General features: G+C 49.3%; 1 protein-coding gene across 3 annotated transcripts in view; it reads left to right on the forward strand.

The window, feature by feature from the left end:
- LOC119452904 (caskin-2) overlaps nucleotides 1-27,648 on the forward strand; it is a 341,285-nt gene that overhangs the window by 255,312 nt on the left and 58,325 nt on the right. For all 3 annotated transcript variants that reach the window (XM_037714861.2, XM_049667374.1, XM_049667375.1), the window contains 3 exons: nucleotides 4,197-4,284; nucleotides 4,506-4,681; nucleotides 5,692-5,841. In XM_037714861.2, coding sequence (XP_037570789.1) covers nucleotides 4,197-4,284; nucleotides 4,506-4,681; nucleotides 5,692-5,841 — 414 coding nt within the window. The remainder of the gene's footprint in view (nucleotides 1-4,196; nucleotides 4,285-4,505; nucleotides 4,682-5,691; nucleotides 5,842-27,648) is intronic.

Consider the following 27,648-nt stretch of genomic DNA (forward strand, 5'->3'; position numbering starts at 1 on the left):
TAATTGCTCGCTTCTGCACCCGTGTGCTTTCTGTAAGCGCGCGCGCACATGTGCTTTGTATTTTTTATTCTTTTCGGCCATGTTGCTTGCTTCGCGTGCTCTATAGGTTCCGCGAGGGCGCGATTTCTTTCCTTCCTCCGGCACAATCAGTTCCTCATCCGCTCGTTGCTCGTGCTTTATTCTTTTTTTTTTTCCCACCCTCGCCCGTCTCAATAAACTTTTTATTCCGTTCTGCTGCCCCGCCCACGTACGCCGGTCGACGTCGCTCTTTCTCTGTTTCTTGCTGCCTTATATACCGTCAACTCCCCCATGACCTGTCTTCGCCGCGCACGGTCGACTGCCTCGGTGTCTCCCGTTTTTTTGCCTGTCAGCCGGCGTTGTGCGTGTGACCTAGATTATGCTCCTCCGGCCTGTCGATGTCATCTGCCGCGTGCGATTCTCGGATTAGGCCCCGCTCTCGCGCCGCACAGCTGCTGTATGACCCCGCACGCCAGAGAGCTCCTTTTCTTCATTCTTTCGTTGTTTCTTTTTCTTCCATCGGTTGCTCTGTTTCTCTTCCTCGGAGATCGTTCCGTCTGGGCAAGGGGGGGGGGGGGGGGGGGGGGGGGGGGTAATGAGTGGGTGCTCGTGCAGCGGCAGTATATCTGTCACGCGTGCTTGGCCATGCGATCTGGTCTCGTCTCGTCTCGTCTCGTCTTAGAGCGGATAGAGCCGTCTCGGAAGCCTGGCCGTGACGTGTGCGCGTTACCGTTTGCCGTATAAACACCGCGTTACCGGATCCCAGGGCGAAAAACACTGGCTCTCCCGCAATCGAAAGTAGATGCTACCAATCGAGGCTGACAATTATGGAGTCTTTTGCTGCCTGTGGTGTCGCCCCGCATTCAACCGCTTTGCTTCTTCCAACAGTGTAGCGCGCTCAGCGTCTGTCGCTACTTTTTCTTCTTGTCGCGGGCCGCTCACAAACTCACGGACCGCTGGCGTTCAAAAAGAGCACAGGCAACCTCTCTCTCCGCCTTTTGAGCGTCGCTATTGAAAATGACAAATAAAACTACCAGCGTACTAGAAGCCGCAGCTCGAGTGAGATTGGGAACAAACATTAGGAAGGAATCGGAAGCAACATTTTTTTGTAACTTGTTGGGCAGTAACTAGCGTATGTAATGCGGCCTGTACAAAGGGTTGGAGGCCAGAGACGGCATTTTCTTTAGTTTTCACTGGTTGCCCGGATGATCTCGTTTTTGCTCTCGCAACGATGCCGGATATTCGCGTTTGAGTGCCTGGATAACGGCTCTTGCTTTTGGCTCAAAGTCACTCGAAGGTCGCCGACAACGGGAGCTAAAAGCATTCATGCTTAAAAACGGCATCGCCGTGATGAAACCGATCGTGCTGGTTATGTTTTTAAGCCGCCTTGTTCGAGCCGCGTCTGCTGCCGTAAGTGTTAAAAGGCAGCGTCTGCGGCTTAACCCTTGCGAAAGTAGGCAGTTTTAACCGTATAGCATTATCGTGCGCGGAACGGTGCTTACTGTGTACGGTAAATAGATCCCGTGCGCCAAAGCGCAGATGCAGGCAAATGCAGACACGGCTGATGTCGAAACATCGCACAGCTGAATCTCTCTCGCACATCTCCGCGCGATTCAATTTTTATAGCGAGAAAAGTCATGCAAGGTGTAAACAGTTTCGGCACTTGGAACGCGTACACATGGCGTTCGCATGCATCGCGTGGGAACACGATCGTGTGTATCGCGGTATTACGAGTTTTAGCGTATACTGTAAACAAACTAGCTCAGGCGTATTTCGGAACACCTAGACGAGTTTCCGGGAATGCCAGTGCTGTTGGCGACATCTAACGGTTCTGTGATCAGCCAGATTGCGTAGTTTTCTCTTTCGTGTCGCCTGTCTCCTTTGTCTGGTAAATAAGAAAATGCATATTCATTGTGGCCGTGTTGCTGCTGGCACACCTGCGTCGGCAGTTGAACACAATTGCCCGGTAAACTGTAGCGTTTTGTGCGCTTTGTCTCAATGATGCACTGACGCGACGTTTGCGATTTTTTCATTTTTGTGCTAAACGAAGGTCTCGACCTCGATACCACCGGAAAAAAAAATAGCGGTGGGCTTCGGACCCTAAATAGTTTACTAAATAGCTTTTCGAAACGTCGCTAGCCGTTCTCCTTGGACGCGTCTAAGAACCCGTGCCACCGCTGCATCTTTTTTCTTCTTTTTTTTTTCGCCGTTGTAATATTTCCTTTTCATTTTTCTTTTCTCAATTTCAAAGCCATTTTTCTTTTTCTTTGGGGGGGGGGGGTATTCATAAATATATTTTGTGTCACTACTTCGCACCAGAAACGCTGTTTCCGTTATGCTTATAGAAGCAGGGGCACGGATACAATTCGTTCAGGATTTTTCCGGCTGCGGGATTCCAACTGTTCACCTGAAAGCCTGCGCAGGTTCTGCACGCGCACTACTGATGTCACGGGCCAATCGTTGGCGGCATCATCTTAGAAATTACAAATTGAGTAACCTACGGCAAATGGCTCACAGCACAATATAGACTTTAATGTATCGAGCAGCGGACTAACAATGGAAGCCTTTGATTGGAACCAGTGCTTAGATTTAGAGCACGTGACTTCGCCAGAACTGAGGATTCCCTTGTTCGCACATTGTTGATTACGTGGAATAAAGGTTGCCTGACACTACCTCAGAATTAATCTTGGAATACTGTAATGTATACCGCATACAGACGAGAACATAGAAAGGTGCATGAAACACGCAGACGCGGCGCTAATGCCGTGCCTGCGTGTTATATGTGTCCTCTTGCTACATTAGTATTACAAGATGCCATAGCAACAAGTCCGCATTGCATGACTCAGAATGAAGTCGCCAACAGTGGTGCCAAGTGACAAAACTGTTCGTGCGCCTATGGCTGTGTTCCAGTACTCGCCGTAGAGGGCTAAATGGACAGCTAAACTGACAGTGACCATTTTAAGACCTGTTCCAATTCTGACGTAGTCGCCAAAAAAAAAAAAAAAAAAAGACTGCTTCGCGATGACAACATGCACCGAATTCAAAAACTGTTCGGGTTACCAAACAAAATGGCGGCTCAGCACAAGCCTTGGAAACTCGGCGGGAAGCTTCCTCTGCGCACAAGAAAACGTAGTCACGGTTTCTTATGTGCTTCATCTAAGCTATGTTGTGTTTTTAACACGAAAGTGTTTTATTCCGGGGTCCACCAAGACTTCAGTGACGTATTTCCGTCACGGAAATACGTCAGCTTACAATGTACACGAACATAATACAAAGAAAGAAACCAGAAGAAAAAGTTCCACAAACATGCAAAATTTGGAAATCGAACCCACGACCTCTCGGTCCGCGACGATAGATCGCCGAGCGTTTAACCCATTGCGCCACAAACGCAATTGCAGAGAGCTGCACAGACGCGCCTTATATATCTAACACTCCTCCGTGTACCCGCGCTCTTGCTCGGGGCGGTGCCGCCGCCTACGAGCAGAAAAGAGAAGTACTGCATTATGACACTAACGCGCACCGACAGTGAACGCTTCGGTGGTCTCAGCAGTGCGACTATAGTTGCCTAGAATATACTTACTAGTGTGCCGACCGCCGGGCGTTTCTAATGGGAGACGCTGGCACCGCCGGTGATGCCTTCCGCCGGAGGCCACCAGACGGCGACACTGTTTGGGACCGTGCTAACCGAGCGGCGCATCGCGCGTCGCTTGCGCTTCGGATGCACTTTGGATGCGCGTTCGTAAGCGCAGTCGGTTGCGGCGCGTTGTAGCTTTCGAGCAAGTAGCATGTGGTGCCTCCGCATGTCATTGAAGACACGTTTCACTTTCGTGTTCTATACCGATTCCTATATAAGAGGGATCAACCACATTTTTTATAGATGCGCGCAAAAATAATATGTGCCTTTCCTAGCTTTTTTTTGTCGACGCAAGGCGGCGTTAATTCGCAGAGATGTCTTCCTCTTTCTCATTAGCTGTCAACGTAGACCGTCTCCATTGCTGTTCACAATCCCTATTCTTGAATAGGTTAGCGTGCTTCGACCTTTCGGGTATAAGAACTTGATAAAGAGCTCGGCTTCTTTTTGAAAATCCTGCTTAATACTTTAAAATGCCATTTTGGAACACAGCCTTACCGTAACGCGCTCACATATGCTCAGTGGAAATTTCTTTTTGTGTTCGCAGATGGCACCTTTGTCAAGACCCCAGAGCCATCCGGGCACTCCTGTCGGCATGCCCACGACGCCACTGCCCCCCGGACTGCCACCTGCCGGTGAGTGCGCGAAACATCGAACAGTATGCAAACTTCGAACTTCGACAGCGAAGCGTTTATACCGATCTCCAATTTTGGTATATTTCGTAAATGCCTCCACAGTTACTCTAACCGGACGGTGCACTGACTGCGAGCAGCCATTAACACACTGCGTGTAACTGACAGCATAAGCTCGATGGAAGCCCGAGATTGAACGGGCGACTGGCGTTGATTGCGCGCAGGCAACCGGGGCGTGTGCTACATCGGCGCGGCCGGTTCGCTGGACGACACTGGCGTGACCAGCAGCGGCAACCCCGGACGGGATAGCCCGAGCGGAGGCAGCGTCGAGTCTCGACACAGCAGCTCCAGCCTTGACTCCGGCCGGGGGTCTTCGTCCAGTTCGTCCGCCGATTCCAAGGTGGGTGAAAGCGATGGAGAGAGAGAGACAGAGAGAAAATGATAAATAAAAGGCTTGGAGGTTAACCAGGACTGAGTCCGGTTGGCTAACCTACACTGGGGGAAGGGAAAAGAGGGCCTCTGTGGTATCCGAGACCACCTGATAACTTCGAGGGTGTACAGCGCAACGGTAACAATATGGACACGAGATGTCCGTGTCTCCTTTTCTGTCCCTGTTGTTACCGCTGCGCTGTACACACTCGAAGATGCCTCCCCAACTATAGCTCAAGCAACCTTTTTGATCAACTGATAACAGTGCGAGAAACTAGGGAGGAACGTAGAAGAGGCATGCGCAGAGCTGACTTCCAACTGGTCTTTGTCACCACTGTGTACGTATCTTCCACGTTCGTCCCTCGTTTTGCGCGCTGTTATCAGGTGATCATGAATATAACCAACTGGTCCGAATTTCCGCACGGCGCTATTTGCGTCGCGTGTCCGTTTTGACTTCCGCCCTTGTTCACGAATCACCTCGAACACTCGATAGTCTGTCTTAAGACGTAAGCGACGGGTTCGCCAAGAGAAGAAGTCGGTGTCGGAGCGCGAATAGAACACCGAGCGGCTGGTTAACGAATGGATGACGAGTCAGACTGATTGGAAGAAACAAGTTAGGGAGAGTGACCCAGTATGGGAACCATCAGGTAACACAATAGCGACCACGGGCGAGACGAGGTACTAGCCAATTACTGACTTAACCTTGATTGTACTTGTAGGTTTCTAACGTTGATGGTTGGCTTGTAAAAAGTTAGTAACTGTCTGTAAGGGGATTTACTAACTCATGCAGTTACAGACTTAGACTGAGCTTTTTAAGAGTGTGTCATGCCGTCGAAGGAAAGAGGTCATTTGCTACGGAGATGGCGTTTATAAGCGGCTGATGTAGCTGTTCGTACTTTCCATAGCTTGGTACGTTCAAAGTTAAGCACCTGTAGAGCGTATACCATCGTGTACTCACTCGTCTATCGCTGTGTTTCATAGGTGGCGCACCGGCTGTCGACGGGCAGCCACGGCTCGTCGAGCAGCCTGACGCTGACGAGCAGCGTGGGGAGCCACATGAGTAGCCTCACCCCGGAGGTGGTCGTACTCTCGCCCCTCAACGTGGCCGGACTACTCGTCAACGGAGTCTCGGTCAGTGTACGCTTAAACATCCCCCCCCCCCCCCCCCCTTTTTTTTTTCTTCAGTGTGTTGTTCTGAGCTGGCATGCTGCAGCGCGCGCACGGGCAAAGCAAACCAGCCTATAGCCTGATACTCTCCAACTCGTACGTTACTCATAAGAAGCGTGTAGCCGTGACGACATCGCGACTGACGTGAGGTGAACGCGCTTGTGCGTGACACGCATGTGTCATCGAGAAGGAGACATCGACACCCGTGTTTACTCAGGCAGTTTTGTACCTCTTTTCTTTCGACGTGGTAGAATCGCTCAAGTATAACGACGCCCACGGGACGAATTCCTCAGGCATCGTGCTAAACGCGCAGCGCAAACGCAGACCCACAAGAAGGTCGACGCAGCACTGTGTGTCCGCCGCATCTCCCATCTGTCTGCGTGTGTTTGTCCTGCGCTTTCATATTTTGAGAGCAAACAGGGCTATAAGCGGGAGACAAGAAGGAGACGCAGGAGGCTTGCGCTTGTTCTGTGTGCTCCGTTTTTTGGCGTTGTTTGCTCCCCAGACATGTGTCGATTAGCTCACCTGCTCGCGCTAGTGCGTTTTCATGTTTACTCACCGTAGTGGTTGCACCATGTTGTTTCGTGAACCTAGTAATAGCAGCTCACAAGAGAGAGAGAGAGAGAGGACGGTGGATGACGCAACATGGGCGTCCACGTGACGTCTTCTCTTACCGCGTTGTTCTCTTGTGCGCCGCTACTAGGTGCCCAATATGTAAGCAGCTTGCCCGGTTCGCGATTCCCATGTTAGCTCATGTCCTGCCGCATTTAAAGAACCACTGAGGTGCAATATTAAATGCGTACGCATTTCTATGCCTACCCAACGAGAATCTTGTTCGTCACGTACTACGAATGCAATGCCTCATACCCCCGTAAGCAATGGCTCATGCACCTGTAAAGGCTACTAGCGCTCAGCAAAGTGAAGCGAACAGTGCATACGTTCATTAAAATTGCCCACACAACGCACAGAACAGCATACGTTTCAATAAAGAACAATCTTAAACAAAGCATCCGAATAAGTAAAGCATTGCATACTGCCTTCAGCAATTGTAGTGGTGGTTTCGCAACAGCTTCGCTGGACATCCAGGTTGATAAGGACCGATAAGAGTTGATAATGGTCGGATCGTGTTCGATAAGTTTGATAACGACCGATGAGGTTTCATAAGGGTTTATACTGGTCGAATCAGGTTTCATAACACTGCATGACACCGGTCTTCGTGGAGACGAGCAAGTGGCACAAATGATTACGCATACTTAAACAACTCCCAGAGGAGTTTCTGCGTGAATTTTTAAAAAGTTTCGCTGGGTTGGTACGCATTATACGCTTCTGGAATAGCAGATTGGCCACTAGTCTTTAATGTCGGAGGAGACTCGGTAAACCACGAAAAGACGCAGAAGCGAAGCACGGTTGGTGACGCCGCCCTGGAGTTCCGCCCGCACCGGCTATCCGGGACGTGACGAATTTTGAAAGCGTTTACCGTGGCCTGAATAATTGTTTATCGGTAAAGAGGGGCTACATTGCATCCTGAAAGTAGCACGTGTCGAAAACTTTTCCCGCACTAAAGAGGCTCGAATGGTGGTCTGTAATAACTGAAAAGTACCTGCCATACAGGTACGGGCGGAATTTTGCGATGGCCCAGACGAGAGCTAAGCACTCGCGTTTAGTGATCGAGTAATTTTGCTCCGACGGCGACAGAAGGTGGCTTGCATAGGCGACCACGCGGTGGAGGCCGTGCTGCTGTTGTGCAAGGTCGGCGCCTATACCGTGGCCACTGGCGTCGGTACGAACGTCCGTGCTGGCTGACGGGTCGAAATGTGTTAGAACAGGTGGGTTCGTTAGGATGGCAACGAGCGATGAAAAGGCGTCCGCTTGGTCACGACCCCGAGTGAAAACGACGCCCTTCTTGAGTAGGCCAGTTAGAGGGCGGGCCACTTCCGCGAAGTTCTGGACAAAACGACGGAAGTACGAGCACAGTCCAAGAAAACTGCGGACGTCCTTGGCCGACCGCGGAGTAGGAAACTGTATGTATTTTCCTTTATTCTTTATGGCACATATAGCTTTCTTTGGCTATTTCGGCCGTTTTCATTGTCGGAACAAAGGCGGCGAGGCTCGCGTTGTTGTGCGCGTTCGTTACCGACTGAGGCGGGCGTGTTGTCCACGCAATGAAACCACAAAACGCTACCTAAACATTCTCACTGCAACAAATGATAGGCGTCAAACGCACTATATATTCCCTTAATAAAGCGAACAGTTTTCTATAGAAGCATTCGGGCTCTTCGCTTACATAGGACCATCATCGATGGTATCTGCACATTCTTTTTCCTTTTTTTGGGGGGGGGGGGGGGGGGGGGGCGGCGGTTGCTTTTTAATCTTCTCCCGTTAATCACGCCTTCCGTTCGCGGGGTTACACTCCCGTACGTAAACGTAACGAAGGCTTTGCGTACTCATCCTCTGGGAAATATCCGCTCTGCTGGCACATGGTATAAACTGTCGCGCGCGCCCGGATGTTTGCTCAGCGGACGCGCATTCATGCGCGCCGTCCTCGTCTCAGCCACGACGCCGCTCGTTTGCTTACCGTTCATGCGGATTGATTGCACGCACGTCGCGATGTGCGCTGGAAATGAACTGGCGCTGCAATGAAGATTTTTTCGAACGCAAGCCTCCTCCTCCTCTGCCGGGCGTTCAAAAAGCTTCGTTGTTGCTCCCTTAACGTCCTTAATTCTCTGCTCTCTTTCCCCCATTTCTCTACTCCCTCTCTTATTATGTCCCTCTCTCTCATATCTCCCTTCCCCCGTCTTCTTTCCACTCTCACCCTTTCTCTTCTTTCCCCACTCTTTTCCCCCAACACTGTGGTCGCCCTAACCGCGGTTGAGGAATCCACGACTGTGCGAGAGAGTTGCCGCTGTTTTTCCTCTTCTTTACAGCACCACCTTCTCCCTCCCCCCGCCCCCTCTCTCTTTACGCTCTCCACCTGCCCCTCTTGCTCTCGTACTTCTCTCACTCTTTTACAAGCGTGACATAACGAAACATGCGCTCCAATAAATCGGAGTTAAAGAACGCGTACATTCCTCGATCCTCTCCAGGGGAATCATCGTACCGCCAACGTCTCTGTATTAAATAAAAATAAAAAAAGAATAGAGGGGCGGGTGTTTTGGAGCGCGCAGTTTTCTTTCAGGACAACCAGCGGCTCTGTCTCTTACGTTTTGTTTTAGACTGTCGAAAGGCGACCGCCACCAAACTCCTGGAGGCGTGGCGAATGCGGACAAATAAAGAAAGAAGAGAGAGAGAGAGAAAGAAAAAAAGCTCGCGTGCTCTTTTCTTCATCCGCCTGTGTAAAGGTTTTCGATGGCGACTTTGCTACCTGCATGGCCTCAGCCGAACGCTCATAACCGTCTTTGTTTTGATGCGTGTTTCGCCGAGTGGTTCGTGCGCCTATGGGAGGGAAGGGCTGGTTGAGTGGACAAACGAGAATGCGATGGACAAGGTGACGCTCATAAAAAAAATAAAAAAATAAAACTAAAACGAGGACAAATAAGGGAATGCTTCAAAGGCCGCGCGCGGACTCCGCCACAAAAGTGCAACAGCAGCCCAGGTTCGAGCGCGCGGTCGAGCGGGCGGGGCAGTGGCTCTGCGGCGTTGACCTGTATATACAGGGTACAGGCAGTGAGCGAGCGCGCACCTTGCGCCCTCTGTATTACGCCCGGGACCGATGGAGCGTGTGGCCCCGTGGCGTCGTTGGTGCCTTCCCTCCGGGGCTCACCCAGTGTTCTGTTTCTTGTTCGATTTCTTTTTTCTCGTTCCTTCTCTCGCCAGGGGAGGCTATTGATTGGTGCAGTCTCCGCTCCGGTTGTTTTTGTTTGCCTAGTCGGAGCGATCCTTCAAAAAGAGGAGCTCCTCCGGCTGCTGCTCCTGCGAAAAAACCAGAGGCGATCGAGCGAGTGGAGGTGTAGTAAGCTCGTCTGCGTGGTGAGAGATAATCACGCCACTAGGGGAAAAGATAGTGACACTGGTGACTACAGCAATAGAATAGATACGCTCTGAAAAGAACTAGATACTATATATAAAGGTCTAAAAACATGAGACGAATCGATTTTGGGTTCTTTTAGCTTTCTTTGTCATTCGTAGTGCTAGTTTTTGTTTCTAGTCTTCTAGCATTCCTGCTTTCTTTTATTTTTTTTTCCTCCTTTCTTTGTTATGATCGTTGTCTTTTTATCTTCCTTTCTCTGTTATGGTGGTTGTCCTTTTCTTTTCACATGTGCCCAGAAAGTAATAGACTAGAGAGATGCCAGAAAGAAGCAGCAACAGCAGCGCACGATTGTGATGGTTCTGGTAGCGAACGATTGAGGCGGATGGGTGTTCGGCGGGGGAGCAGCGTTTCGTTAATGGGCTTCGAAACGTGCACCGACGCCCGGGTTGAAATAGCGCGCGTTTCTGCGGGACATGTCGAAAATTCCGAAAGGCTGCAGTGCTAAAAGCCAAAGCAACTTGGAGCTTGCTCGTTTTCCATCGCCTTTTTCACTATTATTTCGTACCAACGATCCGAGCTGCCCCACCTTTGGACCTTGTTTCCCCACTAGGCCTGATGCATTAGTAAGAGACTGTCTCTTAATATAGGTGGTCTGTTTTTCTTCTTTCATTATAGCGAAAAAAAAGAAGAAAAAAAGTGGGGTGTGGGAGGAAAGGGGTCGTGCAAGAACCCTGGGAGCAGGATGGTCAAAGTCAACTGATAGCTTCCCGGTAGACCTGCTGAAATATGTTGCCTGGTAGAGCATTTCAGGTGGCGTTCAAATCGACGCCCCAGCGACGGGTCTCACCGGCCAACAGAAGCCAATCTCGAAGGCCGTGCTTTTACCAATTGCATGCGCCGGAAGCGATCGATTAGCCGGAAACACATCATAGACGCCACGCTTTGTAGACCACCTATCGATTAGATTGGTTAATGCTACGAGCCGTGTGGGTGCTGTTACATGTCACAGCTACTAGGATACGAGTATACATATGCACTGGCATTGGCCCATCAAGTCACCACCTTGGATTACGCATATCTCCCTTATAGTAGCCCGTATAGTAACCCGTATAGACTCCCTTATAGTCTAAGTGTTATCACGTCGTCACTGCAGTGCCATTACATCAGTCAGAGCGTTTCCTTTCGCACTCGGATTCATCTGCTCGCCATAGGCAAGCGCGAAACATTGCGAGCCTTATTATTCCAAGTATGGGTGAGTGGAGCTTCTATAGTTGTAGGGGAGGCCGTGAAAGATTTACTAAGGTTCTTGTGCACGAAACTCAGCCCGTTCCTTTGTTTTGAACTTGCCTTGTCGACGTGCCAGCTCAAATCGACGACCCGTTTTGGATCGCGATGTTTTTCTCGCTAGCCGTGACGATCCCGCCGAGCTTTGCGCAAAAAGCGCTGTGTTCCGGAAAAGTCCCAAGTAGCTTGTAATGGCGCTGATGATTACCGTGGTACTTCATTTTTGTTTTTGTTCGTTTCGTATCAGCTGATAACGAGGCCGCCTTCTACTTATCTCGCCTTTGTCTCTCCGTATCTCGTTGTCGGTATTTTCTTTTTCTCCAGTTTTCGTCGGGGGCCGCTGCCGTCGCTCTTTTGCACTTGTCGCATCGACGGCGCTCATTTTTGGGCTTCCTTCCTCGACTACCCCATTTATTTTTACTTTTTTTCCCCCGTCTATCTCTCACGGATCCTAATTTTTAATCCCCGCCCACCATTTCTCCCATTTGTTCACCCTTTCGCTCCTTCGACGTTTTTTCTTTCTTATTCTTTCTTTCGTTCCTTCGTCGTCAGCATCGATTCATCGCTCTAATGTCGCCGTGTGCGTGCGTGTGTTTGTGTTGAACTGACGTGACTCCGGTGATCCACGTTTGCTCTCCTCGCCGCCTTTCGCTTGTGCTGTTGTACGTTGTGCTTCACCGAGTACGCTGCAGCGCCTTTGAAAGCTCTACTTCTCTTAAGCTCCGTTTTAAATGACTGGCTGTGGACGAGTATAGAGAATAGTAATAGTAAATGAAAGTTTCGACGGTTGTGCACTGCTGCGCTCTGTAATGAAAACAAAAACAATACAACTGTGTGTGTGTGTGTGTGTGTGTGTGTGTGTGTGTGTGTGTGTGTGTGTGTGTGTGTGTGTGTGTGTGTGTGTGTGTGTGTGTGTGTGTGTGTGCGCGTCCGTGTGCGCGTGCGTGTGCGCGTGCGTGCGTGCGTGCGCTGCCACTAGTTCCAGTATATATAAACTTCCTAACGCACGCATTGGTGTCCAAGCACGCTTCGAAACCCTGGTTGCATTAGAACGACTGCAGCTACCGCGGCACCAAAGCTTAGACCTAGCAAGTAAGGGACATGATCGACACACGGTGAAGATTGGGACAGCGTTATAATCGGTGAAGGCATGCCGAAACGTTTTGCTGTGGCCACCGTATTTGTACGAACCCCCATTTGTACGAACCCCCATTTTTACGAACCCACAGCTAGAACGCATCGAGCCATCTCTCTCTCTCTCTCTCTTATATCGGATGTGTCGTTCCGACGCGACGTATAACATATAATAAGCATCACCTATGACATGTAATAAGCATCACCCTCCCAAGCAGCCATTAACGTTACTATGCGCCTCTAGCAGACGACGTCGCCGTACAGACGGATGCCGTCTGGACCGAGCTTTAGGGCCAGATCCCTGGCAGCACTCAAGTAACAATCCCGGGGCCGCTTTAGCACTGAAGCTTTGTGAGCCCCTATGACGCAGCGAATGTTAGTCTCCCTGTATGTGCTATATACAGATACACTAGCAGCTAGGTGTAAGAAGGTAGCGCCATTCTGAATTCTGAGAAACGGCGTGTCGTACGAGAATGGGAGAGTATAGCCTCGGAGAGAGGTCTCGGAGGCGACAGCGGGAGTAGAACGGAAGCCTGCGGTGTTCCCGCTGACCGCAGTTCCCCCGACATCAGCCCTCGGCCCGATTGTGGTACATGCGCTTTGCTGCGCTAGCCGAGCGAGTGAACTATTTTTTTAAATCCTTTATTCAAAAAAAACTCGCAGCGCCATTGTCATTATATTGCATCACCTCATAATAACTCATAATAATAATGCCTCATAATAACTCACCCGCTGCTGGCGCGTTGATAAAAACCGCTAGCGTTTGCATGATCCAGCGACCGAATATGCCGGCACAATAGAGAGACTCGGCTTCATCAGATCCACGTAAGTGAATGTACCGTCTATGAATTCAGCCCTTTTCTAAGCTAACGAGAACATGCCGACAGCGAGAAAACAGAGACCACACAGTGGTGTGTGTGTGTGATCGACGCTGTCACACGACGCACCTGATTGGCTGCATGACCTGCCTCGAGAACGGATTTTGTTAGCCACACGCCATATCGCCAACTCCATGCAGTGCACGGAAAGCTGCGCCATTAGAGGAGAGAACCGGCTCCTCCGCTTCTGATTGCTTGATACGACTACCCTCGCCCGACGCATCAATGCGATTCGGCTTGCCTAGCGCATTAGCGCCGTTGGTTTACTCGGATGCGACGCGCCATTTGTCACAGTCGTGGAAACCCTGCTTAGAACACGCAGGCTGCTGTCGCTTGCGATTGACTGACACGAGCCATAGCCTTCGCCGCAGTGCACGGAGTCGGTGAGGCGGAGTACACCTCTCAGCTGCGGCTTCTACGGCGATGCACGGTACTGTAGTGAGCGAATAGACGCGTTCTCTCTCTCTCTCTCTCTTATATTCTCCTTCTCCGCCTCTCCTCCGGTCTCCTTCCTCGGCATGCGCTGACCTGCCGGGTTAAATGGGTGTAACCAATTTTCTTGAGTAATTACACGAGACGTCGCGCCATACAGCAGGCTGCGGCGGCAAGCAAAATGAAAGGGCAAGCAAGGAGCGAGGCAGGAGGGCTTCGGAACAAATTTTTTTCAGTTCCCTGCCTCCTCTACTTGGACGCAAGAGTCCACAATGATTAGAAAAAAAGAAAGGATAAGTTATTTCAGAAAGAAGAAAGGTAGAAAAAGAAATAAAGAAGGGACCGAGCCCGATATGGGTGGAGGGGGGGAATGATCTATACGGCGTCGGCCGATGTGTGTCCTCGTTTCCGCCGAAAGGTTATTGGAGTGAGGCGGCTCTAAATTTTAAACGCCGAACGACATGTGCGTGTTCGCAGAAATACAGAGAGAGACGTATTATTATTTATTGCGCGCGCATCTATCTTCAGAGCTCAATCTCTCTCTTATTTAACCCAGGCGGTGCGCCAAACAGTCAATGCAGGCTTGTTAGCTGTTGGGCTGTTGCTGCTTTCAAGGCTTGCTTCTCAGTTTGAGTGTAATATCATGGCCAAGATGCGCACGTTGGGAAAAACAAGGAACGCATATCGTAACGCGCACATTTCGGATAACGCGTTCCTTGTGGCCACCGCTCGAGCTTTACCTATACAGTTCGACGATCTTATGCCGATAGCTATTACGCGAGGTCTTCAGTCAGTTGGTTTTCTAAGGTGCATAGCACCGCGCTTAACTGATATCATCGTTTATACTGCAGCAACACAATGCATGCAGCATATATAGAATGTCTGCGAGTAATCTGGCCCCGGGGTGCTGCCATTCTGGACATCGGCGAGTTCCGCCATGTTGTTGAATCCTGCAATGGTGTCATTTTCAGCCAATCAGGGAGGCCGTAGCTGCCCTCTGGGCCAATCGGAGCTGACAAGATGGCGAGTGCGACAGTGTGGTGGGATTCGCACATGTCCAGAACATACAGTACTAGAATAGCACGCCCGGGCGATCGTGCCACTGAAATGCCTGGCTTTCCGACGGATGGCTCTGAGCACACTTTCCCGGCACCGGCCGGCTCCAGTTGATCTTAACGTCGAGGGGTCCGTGTGCCGAGGCTTCGCATAGCATTGTAGCTTGCTACAATGACTGCACAAAGAGCGATAGAACGAGAAATGTTAGGCCTAACGTTAAGAGACAGGAAGAGAGCGGTGTGGATCAGAGGACAAACGGGGATTGCCGATATTCTAGTTGACATTAGGCGGAAGAAATGGAGCTGGGCGGGCCATGTAATGCGAAGGATGGATAACCGGTGGACCATTAGTCTTACAGAATGGATACCAAGAGAAGGAAAGTGCAGTCGAGGACGTCAGAAAACTAGGTGGGGTGATGAAATTGGGAAATTTGCAGGCGCAAGTGGGAATCAGCTAGCGCAAGACAGGGGTAATTGGAGATTACAAGGAGAGGCCTTCGTCCTACAGTGGACATAAATATAGGCTGATGATGATGAATCTGTTAAAAATGTGTAAAGCTTCAGAACGAACCATCCTTCATTTGAAAGTGCTTCACGTGAGACCAATACAAATGAGAGAAAGTTTTACTGGCCACGCATCTATGCATCTGTACAAAAAGTAGAAGAACCGGTGACGACGATGATGATGATGATACCCCCCCAAAATGACGCAAACCCACACTGCGAAGGAGAGGCCAAGACAAAAAAAAATTAATTTTGTTGTCGTCATCGTCGTCGTTGTTTCTGTGTTCCTGTTGTTTTGTTGCGTATTCGTCGTCGCATCGGGCAGACCTTTCTCCATTCAGCCGCGAATGCAGCTCCACCTAGGCGGCTGTCGACAATCCGCTGTCTCTCCCTTTCGTCGGCGAACTCGCTGCTCGTCCGCACTGCTCTTGCATCATGCATTCACGCCGTTCTCGACATGGCCGCGTCATTCATATATGCGCCGCGTAGTGGACACCATGCAAACGGCCGCGCGCTTTCAGGGTGGTATGTAGTGCCGCAGTATTCCGCGATATTCCGAGGATGTATACACCGCTCGCGTATCTCCGTGCAATATGCCTAAGCGCCCCGTGTTATGTGCGCCTCGATTACTTGTCCACTGGCCGTTGTCGCCTTCTTCCGCCTCCATCTCGCTTGCCAGAAAAAAAAAAAAGACTGCAAGAAAGTAATAAAAGATGAATTACTTATGCGCGGAATGCGCGCGAGTGGAAATACACTGCTGGAAATTGTTCTTGCTTCCACGGTGTTTTAGTGGTTTCGGTCCCCGCGCAGTACTCGGGAGTGCATGGATGAACGTTATAGTCGTTTATTTATTATTTTCATTCCTGTATTTTCTTTCTTTTCTTTATAGTTTGCGGGAGCTTACTTACCCTCGCTATCTTTACGGTCATTGGGCTTTCAATCATTTCTTTTTTTTTTTTTTTTTCGTTTTTACGTCCTCGTTCGGGAGCTCTTGGATGTGTTTCAGTGAGGAAGAAAACAAGGTGAATGCTTGGAAATATTTATAACGAAGAGCTGCGACGTTATCTTCTGGTTGCAGAAATAAAAGAAATTGAGGGGCATTTGCTACAGATGCTCTTGCCATTATTCGCTTTGTATTTGTCTACGCGCTTATCATCTGCTGTTCCGTGCATTGTAGAGCGTCGCTAGCGCTGAAACGTTATGCGCTGAAACGCGAATACTGCGCGATATTCATGCAGCGAGTTGTCGCAGTGTGGCGCAATGCACCGGGCTTTGATACGTCTGTCGAAAACTTAAGGAACGTCTCCTGAGTCTCGTTCCAGTTTGCGGTCTTGGAAAATATGCTGCTTTGTCGCGCCGGACCAATGCAGCGCTGTGAAAAGCTGAAACCCGCGTCTGACAATGACGAGCGCGAAGGTGTCACTGCACACTTTTTTTTTTCTTCCAAGGCAGCTTATTCATGCGTGGCTGCTTGGTCGTCTGTTTCAGGAGCGCGCGAGAACAGACGACTCTGCAGATTTGCACGAAAGAATGCGTATATAGGGTGTCCCAGCTAACGTTAGCCAAGCTGTTAGCCAAGCTGCCAGAAACGGTTATAATAAGACCTATATGGTGTTCGGCTGTGACGGACGATTAACACCGTATACGTTTCATAATCGTATCTTTCACGATGTATTTTTCTTCATACTTTTCTTTTAACAGCTTTGGTAACGTTAGCTGGGACACTCGGTATATGGCGACAAAAAGCAGACGGATGGCGGAGTTGTCATGGCGTCGAAACGGTTGCGTCTTCATTGACCAGGTTGTAACTTGTTAGGTTACTAGTTCGATTCCTGCGTACCCACTGTAACCACACTCATGCGATGTTTGTGCTGTTATGCTCTTCTATAATAACGAACGATGTGCATTTCAGAGTTTCATAGTGACAGAGACGAAATGCTTGACGTCCCGTATAGCTCTGTGTACGCCGACTTTGAGCCATACATGGGGTATAGAGCATTAAGATAATGTTTGCGTCTTCGGTGCCACTTCGGCTATAGAAAGCGAAAAGTTACGGTAAATAATATAACAAAAGATGATAGAGAAATTGCCGATACGGCACAACCTTCTTCGGCTTCTTTATTGTTAATACATCACCAGACTTCTTGTGGTAGGTCACTCCTGTGCGGCTAACGTATTTGCCGTCATCAGCCGAGGCACTCATGTTAGCGTACGCAAGCCGAAAAACATTTCGCTTCTTGACCTGAGAGCTCTCGAATTGGCAAAACCGATCTCGAAAGCAGCGGTGGTTTAGAAAGCAATTTTTGTCATCTTCACGTGAGGTGAGAGATAGCGATAGCCTGCATCGGCATTTTTTTTTTTTTTTTTACGAACGTTGACAGTTACTCAGAAATCAGGTCAGATTAGGTACTTGGTGAGATCTGCGTCGTCTCAACGCAAAGCTTTAGGGGGCAGGCCACGATGTATCTAAAAATAGCCTACATGCTCGACGTTAAGCGTTCGTCCTTCCTTCACTGTGATCGTTTTTTTCGCGCTTAAAATCTCTACTGTTCAATATGCACCAACTAGGCAAACTGCAAGCACTACTAAACGCAAATCCCGAACGCCGTTTGCGCATGCGCAGTGGGGACGACGCCATTTCTTTGGTGCTTCTGAACACTTGGGGAGCCTATAGTTCTAAAGCTCTCCATTAACTAACGTCTCTGCTCATCAAATGTGTATTTTGATGCGTCGTTAATTCGGTCAACGCCGCGGTTTTCTTTTACTGAGTATGAATTCACGAAGGACTGCTGCCTGAAAAACACTCGCTAAAGGTAACGAGAAAAAAACGAAACAAGATCAGCAGCACCAAATGAAAACAGGGGTGCGCTAGCTGTTCGGCAAACAGCATAACGGCCATGACTATAGTTGCAAGCATTGAGGCTGACAAATGGACTTGCGAGCTAATAACCCCTTTTGCCCGCGTGACTGCTCTGGCCTCGCAAACGAAGCGCATAATTGTTTCTGGTACTGCCGGCTTCTGAAAAGAACTGATGGCGTCGGCTAGCTTGTTTAGAACACGCAATTAACGCAGTGTTTCCTCTTAAACCCAATTGGTTACTGCGTCTGCTCTGAGTTACCTCACAGTGTCCGGAACCTTCGCGTTGACATTTGTTGTTATATGGTACTTCAAGCTGAAAGGATTACTGATGACATTTCTTACCCCGCAAAGTTCGGGAATTAATATCTCGAAACTGGTGTCACCCTGAGAATTCGTTCCAAGTGGATCCGCCTTGCGAACTACGTGGCCACAATTTGTAAATTGCAATATAGGCCATGAGGTAATTAGTTAGAAACTTAATTAGTGATTTTTAGTTAGTCGATATTGCATTAGATTTTTTTGTACAAGTAATTAATGTCCGCCTCATCGAGTAGACCAGCTAGCTCATGAACTAGAATTGCCCCATCAGCTACAGCCAACCTTTAAAAAATTTTGATAGTGTTCGCTGAAACACCCTGTATATATCTAAGAATAAGCCAACAAACAATGACTTCTTACGATATGACTATTATAATCAAAATTGGGCCCCTCGGTTTCCTTTCTTCTCGGTCATATATATATATATATATATATATATATATATATATATATATATATATATATATATATTAGTGAGCAACGTCATCATACCTGACCTTATCGCTGCGCAACGTCATCAAATTTTACTGTGTCATGACGTCACGATGACGTCGACAACGCCAGATCCGGCCTTTCGAGACCAGCTTTTAGTATTCAAGTACCTCGTTTTCTTTTTTTAGAACCACCGTACTTGTTACCTATATGGACCTTCAAGCCACTCATTTTCGACGTATAGAGGTATTTCAATCAATCAATCAATACTGGCTAATTGTCATACTCTTATGCGCGACAAGCATGCGCTGAAGTTCCAACACCTTCGAAAATCAATAGCGGTATGCTGCTCTTGCTTCTTTTTTTCGTTTCGTTTCTTCAAAAATGCGCTGTCACGTATCCAACATTCGAAAGACGATACAGTACATTACCAGAGTGAAGGCGACATAGCTCGGCTGTCAATGTATCAAGTGCGTCTCGCTTGAGTCAAGCGCTTGTGAACGTACCGTGGCTTCATCGGCGTTTTACGGACTCTGGGCGCATTTTTACGTCTGGGGAATGGCGGCACTTAAGAAAATGAAGTGTCTTTGAAAATAAGTTTTTATCGAAAAGAAAATGATGTGTACACATCAAAAGAAAAATAAAAGAGGGGGGGGGGGGGATTTGGAGACTATAAAGTGGAGATTGTGAGCGTAGCTGGAAGATAGCGCGTGTATGTGAGTATAGAGCGAAGTCGTTCTGCTAGAGGACTTTAGATGCGCGTCACGGATTGGCTGTTGTCATTCGTGTACCGATCCAGAATGCACGGTTGGCAAAAAAAAAAAAAAATATTCTGGTCCAATTCGCGCTCGTGAAAAAGTCAATTCAGGTCACTGTCGTGGCGTGTGGACAGGGTACCGTTTTTTCCCCCTCTTTATGCCACTGACGCCTGGGCAAACCGGTTAGCGTTCTCTTTCCTTTTCTTTTTTTTTCTGCACATTGCTTGAGAACGATGATCGTTTACTTGATTTGTCATCGCCAGGATTATTAACGGTGGAATCGCGGTGGTTCCTCCTTTAGCGTATGCCATAGTCGCGCAGTTCAAAATAAAAGCCAGTCGGTATTCCTAATAGAAGAATACCGGCGCACTTCTCCGGCGCCGGTCTTACGGCTGTTTAAACAACGAATTTAGGCGCATTATAAATTGAACCTGTGTCCTGCGGTATGGTGTGGTTGGTTAGCCCCTCGACGGCTACTCTCCTACTGGGCAGTGTGAGTATGTTTTAAGAAAATGTCGAAGGACAACGGTGCTGAGATGAATGGTTCCTGATTTCGCCAAAGGCGTCTCATATGTGCAACGTGCCAGTGAAGTCAGTTGGTGATAAATTGAGTTGGTTTAAAGTCCGAAACTGGCTCTATAGCTGTGGGACGTTATAATGATGTACGCCATAACGGAGGATTCCTGTTTTCATCCACGTTGTTTTCGTCAGCGTTAAACGAAACCTCAGCTCAGGGACGTTCATGCTAACCGACTATAAGCAGTCGATGCAGCCGATAAACGAACCCGCGACCTCGTTTTCAGCAGCATAATGTCATAGCCACTGTTTCACAGCTGCGGATAAAGATTGCACTGAAAAAAAAAAAAAAGTGCTGTACCAATGGCGTTCGCGCATGATCACTGGGCTGATTTTTCTCCTATCACGTGATTTGTTTTGCAACGCGATCTTCTGGACTTCGTGAAGCTTGTTTTCTGACGGGATGCTTGTATAAATCCACGCTGAACGCCTGAATATTCATCTCGGCCTTTTCCTTTTATTCTTAAAAGATTTATTAACAGACAAGCAAATGAAGCTCGCCTAGTGTATGTAACGCGATCGTCCGTGAATTCCACAGAGCCGCATCTCTCGGTTGGTGGGGTGCTTTTGTTGGGAGACGTGGCACACAAGGGCCAACCTCGAGAAAGTTTCTGTAGGGACACGAGCCGAATACACTTCGCTCTTGCTTTATTTTAACGGAGAGCTCGACGAGCCTTTATTCCTGCCTCGTCAGCTCTTGTGCTTCGACGAACGGCTCAAACTGGACCTCAGCGGGGGAGGGGGAGGGGGAGGAAAAAAAACTGTGATTGTCACCGCTATTGTAAAGCCCTGTGCTGTGCCTCTAATTGCGCCTTAATTGTGGCCCCTGTCAGCAACAAAAAAGGTTCTCGGGCTAGCAGACGATGAGTTTTCGGTTGGCCGCGTCCTGTGGCTGAACCTCGGTGAAAAAGAAAATAAGGAAATAAAGAGCTTATAGAGCGGGCAGCTAGCTGGGATGAAGGACCCCTAGGAGCGACAGGGGGACCCTTTGAACCAACGTTGGCACATTTCTCGCCCGCCAAAAAGATCGAAAGGAAAAATACAGGAAGCAGGGAGGAGGAAGAGAGCAAATTGCGCATGCGCCCGGAGTTCTCGGTGACGTCATAGCAGAGCCCCGAGAGCCGACGGCTCCCACGTGACTCCCCGGCACATGCGCGCTGCGCGGACGGTGACGTCACGGCGATCGAGGCCCCGGGCCCGTCGCCGCCACCGCCTCGGTCGAGGAGTCTCCATTGTGGGCTTTCGCCGCTCCGGGGTCCGAGCCCCGCGGCGGGTGTGCGGAGTGCGTGTCTCGCAGTTTTTTTTATTGCTCTGGTGTTGCACGGTGCGGCCGCGGCAACGGTGACGCGCGCGCCGGCGTCGAGATGTTGCCGTCTGCATCGGCGAATGTGACGTTTCCGTTGTCGCTACCAAGTTCGTCTGCGTCGCCGACGTCGTCTGCTTCGGACTGCCCCGTTGCCGCAGGCCTCAGCGCGTCGTCTGCAAGGCTCGCGACAGCGCGGTGACACTATCGTCTGCTGTACTACCCGGCGTGATCTGTGTTACTTCCCGTGCGGGTGTCTTGTCTTCTGCTCGCGCGCTCCGTCGCCTGCGCCGGGACTTGCTGTTCTGTTAGTGCGTTTCACGGTTTCTGCTAGCTTTCATCCTCCCCCTTTCCTTTCGTCAGCTTTCCAGCGTTACTCCTTTTACCTTCGATTTCGGCTTCGATTTTTGGATTCCGTACGTTTCGCCAGCTCGGAAGGAAAGAAGACACAGGTGCGCTGTGCTTGCCGCTTCGCGAATCGGTTTGGCTTCGACGAAGGTAGCAGACGACTTTCTGCGCGTTCATTTTTTTTTTCTTTTTGTCTGCACGTTTCGGGTAGCAGACGGATTCCGCACCGATCGGGAGAGCAGACGAACAACGCCGTTGCGGTGCGGCTTGCAGAAAAGCTCTTCGTAAAAAAATCGTCCTCGCGTGCAGCCGTGCACCCCTCTGCTCCGCTTCTATCTCGCGCTTGGAAACCTGCGGAATTAATTACGAGCGCCCCATTTTCTGGTTCCGGGGGCGAAGGAAAAGCGGGACACAAAAAAGGGGGAGAAGGGACTTGAAGTGCTGTCGGCGCTGCTGCAACGTGGTTCCCTCGCGGTCGGAACATCCGCTTCCACCGGGAACGGTGGTTTCCCGATTTGCCCTGGAGTAATATGAGTGCCCTCCCCTTGACACACACCGTCCATCGAGCGAGTCGTGACAACTGTTGAGTCACCGGAATCTGGACTCTATTCTTGTTCCTGTTGTTGTCTCCTGGCCGTTTTGACGCTGCGTTGACGTGTTCCGCTCCGCAGGTCGACCGTTCTTTCTTTCTGGCTGTGTGGCATGTTGCCGTTGGGAAAATGCCACTGCGCTGAAAATTTTTTCTTTCGTTTTGCGAGAAATCAGCGGTCGTGTGTGTTCACCGAGTGTTCTTCCTATCGCATCTTTTCTTCCGTACTCGGGAAGATAAGGGAGTGTTGGTGAACCGCAGCCTGGGCGAATGCGGCGCTTGTTATTAATTAGCGTCGCTCCTTTTGCACAGTCTTGTCACTGTTGCGCCTGTCAGGAGATTTCGAGCTCTCCTCGAAAGTCATATTTTCATTCTTGGGTATCCCCTATGTCGAGCCTTATACTCAGGTCCGTTGCCGTTGCGTCAAAGTTGTGCCCTGCCTTTTCTTGCGTAGACTGATAGAGTACTCGTCAAAGTAGCCTTCTCGTTAATCTCAGGTTATTTATAGCATTTCCTTAAGCGGACCGAGAAGACTTATTTGGGCCGCCTTAGCTTGCAGCGTAACGAATTTGCGAAATTCTCTGTCCAGGCTCGGGTCTGTCACTGTGAGCTTCGGATGAGACGTAATTCGGCGGCTATCTTGTGAAACAGTGCATATACCTCTGTAATAGTTTACAATCGTTAACGGGTAGGCGTTTAAATATACGGAGAGAGAGAAAGAGAGTTGTTGGCTATATATGTATACACATACGCTTATAAAAGTGAATCAAGCAAGCCATTCGTTGCATTTGCAGGTTGTACCTTTTACGTGAACGCATGTTGCCGTAGACGCGCTTTCGAGCATCTATTTGTTACTGAGTGCCGCGCATTTATTCATCCGTTGACCGCCGAGTCCGTATACTGGCCTGTTCGAGAGCAATAGATTTGTCGTTCAATAATACGTGTATATTTATAGCGTTTGCCTGTGGCCAGACTATTAAGAGTGTGTACCGATCGTTTTCGTGAAGGTCTGATCGATGCCCGCTTGATTGAGAGAGATCCAGTCGAAAAAGAGCTTAGCAGGGGCCACGTGTGACTGACGGTAAAGCTCGTTTGTGGTACCCGGCCTAGCGTTTGTTTTCCTATTGCTGTTTGCCTGTTTACTGTTCTTAAAATCACAAGGCGTCCGACTGGCTGTCGTCACGCTTAGAGTTGAAGCTTGTCTTTGTGAATTTGGAAGTTACAGCATACCAGTAGACCCCGGTGTTAGCGTTAGGCGTGAAAGCGGACGTACTCTCTCTTTGAACGTACTTTTGGTGTGAGCTTGCGGTAATGACTGTGAAGAGACGTCTAGTTTACTAAAACTCTCCTGCCCGCTTTGCAGTTGCACTCGCGACAAGCTTGCGCAATAGTTTCGGTTTGTGGAGCGCCTCTGCTGCAAAGCTATTGAACTACAATAGTAGTCTCGAAGGAAACTCGGAATTTTTTCCGCGCAGGTGTTTAACGACCTTGTTTTTCCCGGTCCCATTAGTGTTATCCGCCTCAGGCGACCTGGCTTCAACGCACCACTTCCTAAAACCAGTGAACTCTGTAGATTTACGACTCTTCGGGCTTATGGCAGGTTCCGTTTTGCAAAGTCCAATATTGGATGGACTTAGCTTTTCGTTAGCTTAAACTGCGGTTTCTCAGACCAGCCTGAACCGGAAGCAACAAAATAAGGAGAAATTCTTGTCGTCTGCGGCTTGCCCGAAGACAATAACAGACGCGATTCTTGCTTGTGCACTAAATAACTTGCGGATTCATCACTTGTTCAAAGGAAACAAGTAGATACCGAGATATTCCGAGTTTTGAAATTCGTTTTTCAACGCTCGAAAGTGAAATCCGCCACTTGGACCAATTTTAGTTGGAACCACGGGACCAACCTGCAGCATTTGGAAGGAAGCCTCATTTTGTCCTGGCAACTGCGGCACCAAAGCATCCTCGTTCTCATCCTCCCGAGTGGCGTTTCTAACTTTGCTGCCAGCCAGCCTTGCAGTGCGACCTGCTTGGCTCGCGAGCCGATTTCGAGGAGTCCGGCCAGGTTGGCGCACTGTTTCACTTCTCGCCTACAAAAAGCCTGCTCGCACATACACACTCGTCGTCTTGCAAAGCACTGCCCGTGACTGCAACTCCACGTCGTGCGGGGTCTGAGCCGCACGTACGTCATTTCGTTGGATTGTAACGCTTCTCAGCGCTCCCCTGCTGTTTCCTTTAGCGTTGTTCAAGCCTGCTCGTTTCCGCAGAAGCGCAATATTTAATGTACGGGAAGTTTGCTCTCTTACCATTTGCCGTCTGCACAAAACACGGTACGAGGTGTTTCGTCGCTTCACGCTTTTCACAATGGAGCCTGTTAATTTTTGAGGCATCTTGCTCGTTGTGCAAGCGAAGCGCGAAAACCCCTATATGTTGACGAATGTTTTCGACGATCGCGAAGTTACGTCTCGGCTAAGTCGGGACACTGTGTCGGTGGCGATCGAAAATACGCACTTTCAGGAGTAGCCGGACAGTCTCGTCACTTCAGCCGGCTTCTCGAAAAGCCCTGAACAGAGTTATTCTCTGGTGCGAAGCCCGAGCCAAAGCCAGAACTTGGCCCGCAAAGCGACCCAATGTGCTTCGCTGTCCCGGTAACCTGAGAAGAGCCTGTAAGGTCACCGTGGGAGTCGTTCGTGGTTGCCGTTGTAAACAGAAATCGCCAACACACAAGCGGCTGGCGTACAACTCCTCGCACGCCTTCGTGCTTCAACTTGAGTTGGCAACCAGCAGCACGTTACGAGCGGTTAAGCTGACCGCGTGTTTAGCAAAAAAACAGCCACCCCTGGCACACCTGTAGTCCATTCCCGCTACACGCAGCGTTCGAGCCGGAACTTCTGTCAGTTAAAACGACCTAATGGGTTTGCTTGCTGTCGCAATCCGCTCGACCCGCGATTCCTGCAAGGAAGAAGACTCGCGCTCGCTAAACAAGCTGCCATCATTGATGTTCTCTGAGAAGTGGTCAGACGTTCGTCGACACCTCTTCAGGCTTGGACTTACCGAGTCGTTGGGAAGGAACGTTTTACTCTCTCACGACGCAACATCGACGGGACGTCAACGACTGTGAAAGAGAAGCGGGTGCTTTGGCTGATGAAAAAGTGCGCGTTGAAGTTTTTCCCCCTCTCTTGGTGACCGCAAACTTGACCCCTCTCATGGGTTGACTGACGAAGGTCGGGTGTTAGTATTTCCGCGCTTGCGTGTGTGGAACCCGGACGAACAAACTTGTCGGCGTTGCACCAAGTGCTTGCGTATTGAATTCATTTCTGCTACCGTCGATTGCGAGTGCCGTTCAGTGCGTGGCCGTCATCTGCTGCTGCGTTTGACGGGAATCGGTCACCATGGCCCGACGTCTGATGCGCCGGGATTGGTTTGCTCCATTTCATCCGAACAAGGTGAGGCATGTTTTGTGGGCGTGTAAGAGAGCGAAAAATCACGGCGTTTTGTGTCGCACGGTATACTTAAAGACCAAATCGAGCGGCTGCAAACCTATACTCGTTGGAAGATAGGCAAGGTTGCCGTTATTAATTGTAGATGCAATACGAGCTGTTACACAGACCATTAACAACTAAAAGAGTGCATACCAAAGCATTCGATTCTTTTTCTTCGTTTCGAATATAGAATGTGCTACGAATTCAGGTGGAGGCTTAGTAACCGAATATTCGGCTCTCTCAGTACAGTAATCACAGCAAGTGTAGCGAGCGCATTTAAAATACTACAGCGCAGGTCTTTACGCGAAAATAAAGGAAAATACGTTTTGCACGTTGTGCTTCCATGGAATCGCGTGACCGTTTCAGGCTGATTATAGGAAGCACGTTTGCGAAATATCTCGAACCTACACCGTTTGCAGGAGGTTCCCCCCTTCCAAAACTGCGTGGTTTCGGTTTCTTGAAGGCAAGCTCGCGCAGCACGTGTGACGTCACACTCCGGCGCTGGCACGTTTGGTGCTGATTATCGCGCGTTGCCAGCTCCTCGCGAAGCCACAAGTTCTTTGTACATTGCAATAACTGGGAGTTCCTGTCCGTTGATATGACGCCGCTTTCGATTGTCCGAAGCTCGATGGTCTCGCGAAACCAAACGAAGCTGTGAGGAATCTAGTTTTATTGCGCGCTTTCGCGTTTCCATTTTTCAATGAATCTCATGCATCTTTTTAAAAACTTCAACAGCTGACCCTGCGACTCGCGAGGGTGTGTAAATGGAATCATTTAGACCATCCTCATGTAAAATTTCAAGCAGCGACTTATTGAACTTATGATTTATATAGTCAAAGCCAGAATCTATGGTAGCATTGGAAGGTTTGTGGGCTTGTTCATGTCAGTGCAATGTTATATATATATATATATATATATATATATATATATAATATAATTCAAAAATAGAAGCACGTAGGAAAAACATAAGACTTTACTGACGTTTCGGCCGGGGTCCGGCCTTCAAGAGTGATCTTGATGTTATATATATATATATATATATATATATATATATATATATATATATATATATATATATATATATATATATATATGTGTGTGTGTAACATAAGAAACGCACCTCGGGAGGTAATAGCATACGTATAATAAATCAGCTGACCACAGTCAAAATTTCTGGCTTGTGTGCACCTCCGACAGGAAATGACGTCACATTTTATCACGCGCGTTTGAGAGGTCATATATATTGCGTAAGCCGAGAGTACACTGACGATACAATTCGGAAATCACCGTGTAAATGAGATTGACCGGAATCCGTCTCATGAATGGCATATGCTTATCGCGCCTTCGCCTGCACCGCGCGTTCGACCCTTCGAGATTCTCGCATTCCATTCTTGCTGGACCCTCGAGGGCGCGCTCTGGTTCATCAGCGTTCATGGCCGCCGTCCTCTTCTTCTTTTTTTTTTTCCTCGCTATCTTCAAAAACTCTTCTTTTATCATCGGGGATCCCCGCACTTCTTTTCGTCTCCGTCCTAGTTCGTCTGCTTCGCGCACCATTGGTCGGAGCCTGGAACCGCGCTCTCATTGGCCGAGACGCCGGTCACGTGACGGCGCGCTTCCGGCCGCGCGACCGCTACATGATCGGATCGAAATCGGCGGTTTGTGCTTCCAAATTTATTTTGCTCGTTTCGTTCTTCTTTCTTGTCTTCTGCAAATAAAATAATGGCGGACGGAGAGGAGCGTATAGCAGACGAAATAAAGACGGAAAAGCGAAGCATACGAGGACAATAAGCAGACGACAAGCGGGCAAGTCTATTTGGGAAAGGACAAAAAAGAATGTACGCGATGGTGGTGTATAAA

This window comes from Dermacentor silvarum, chromosome 5 (assembly GCF_013339745.2).
Source record: "Dermacentor silvarum isolate Dsil-2018 chromosome 5, BIME_Dsil_1.4, whole genome shotgun sequence".
Lineage (NCBI taxonomy): Eukaryota > Metazoa > Arthropoda > Arachnida > Ixodida > Ixodidae > Dermacentor > Dermacentor silvarum.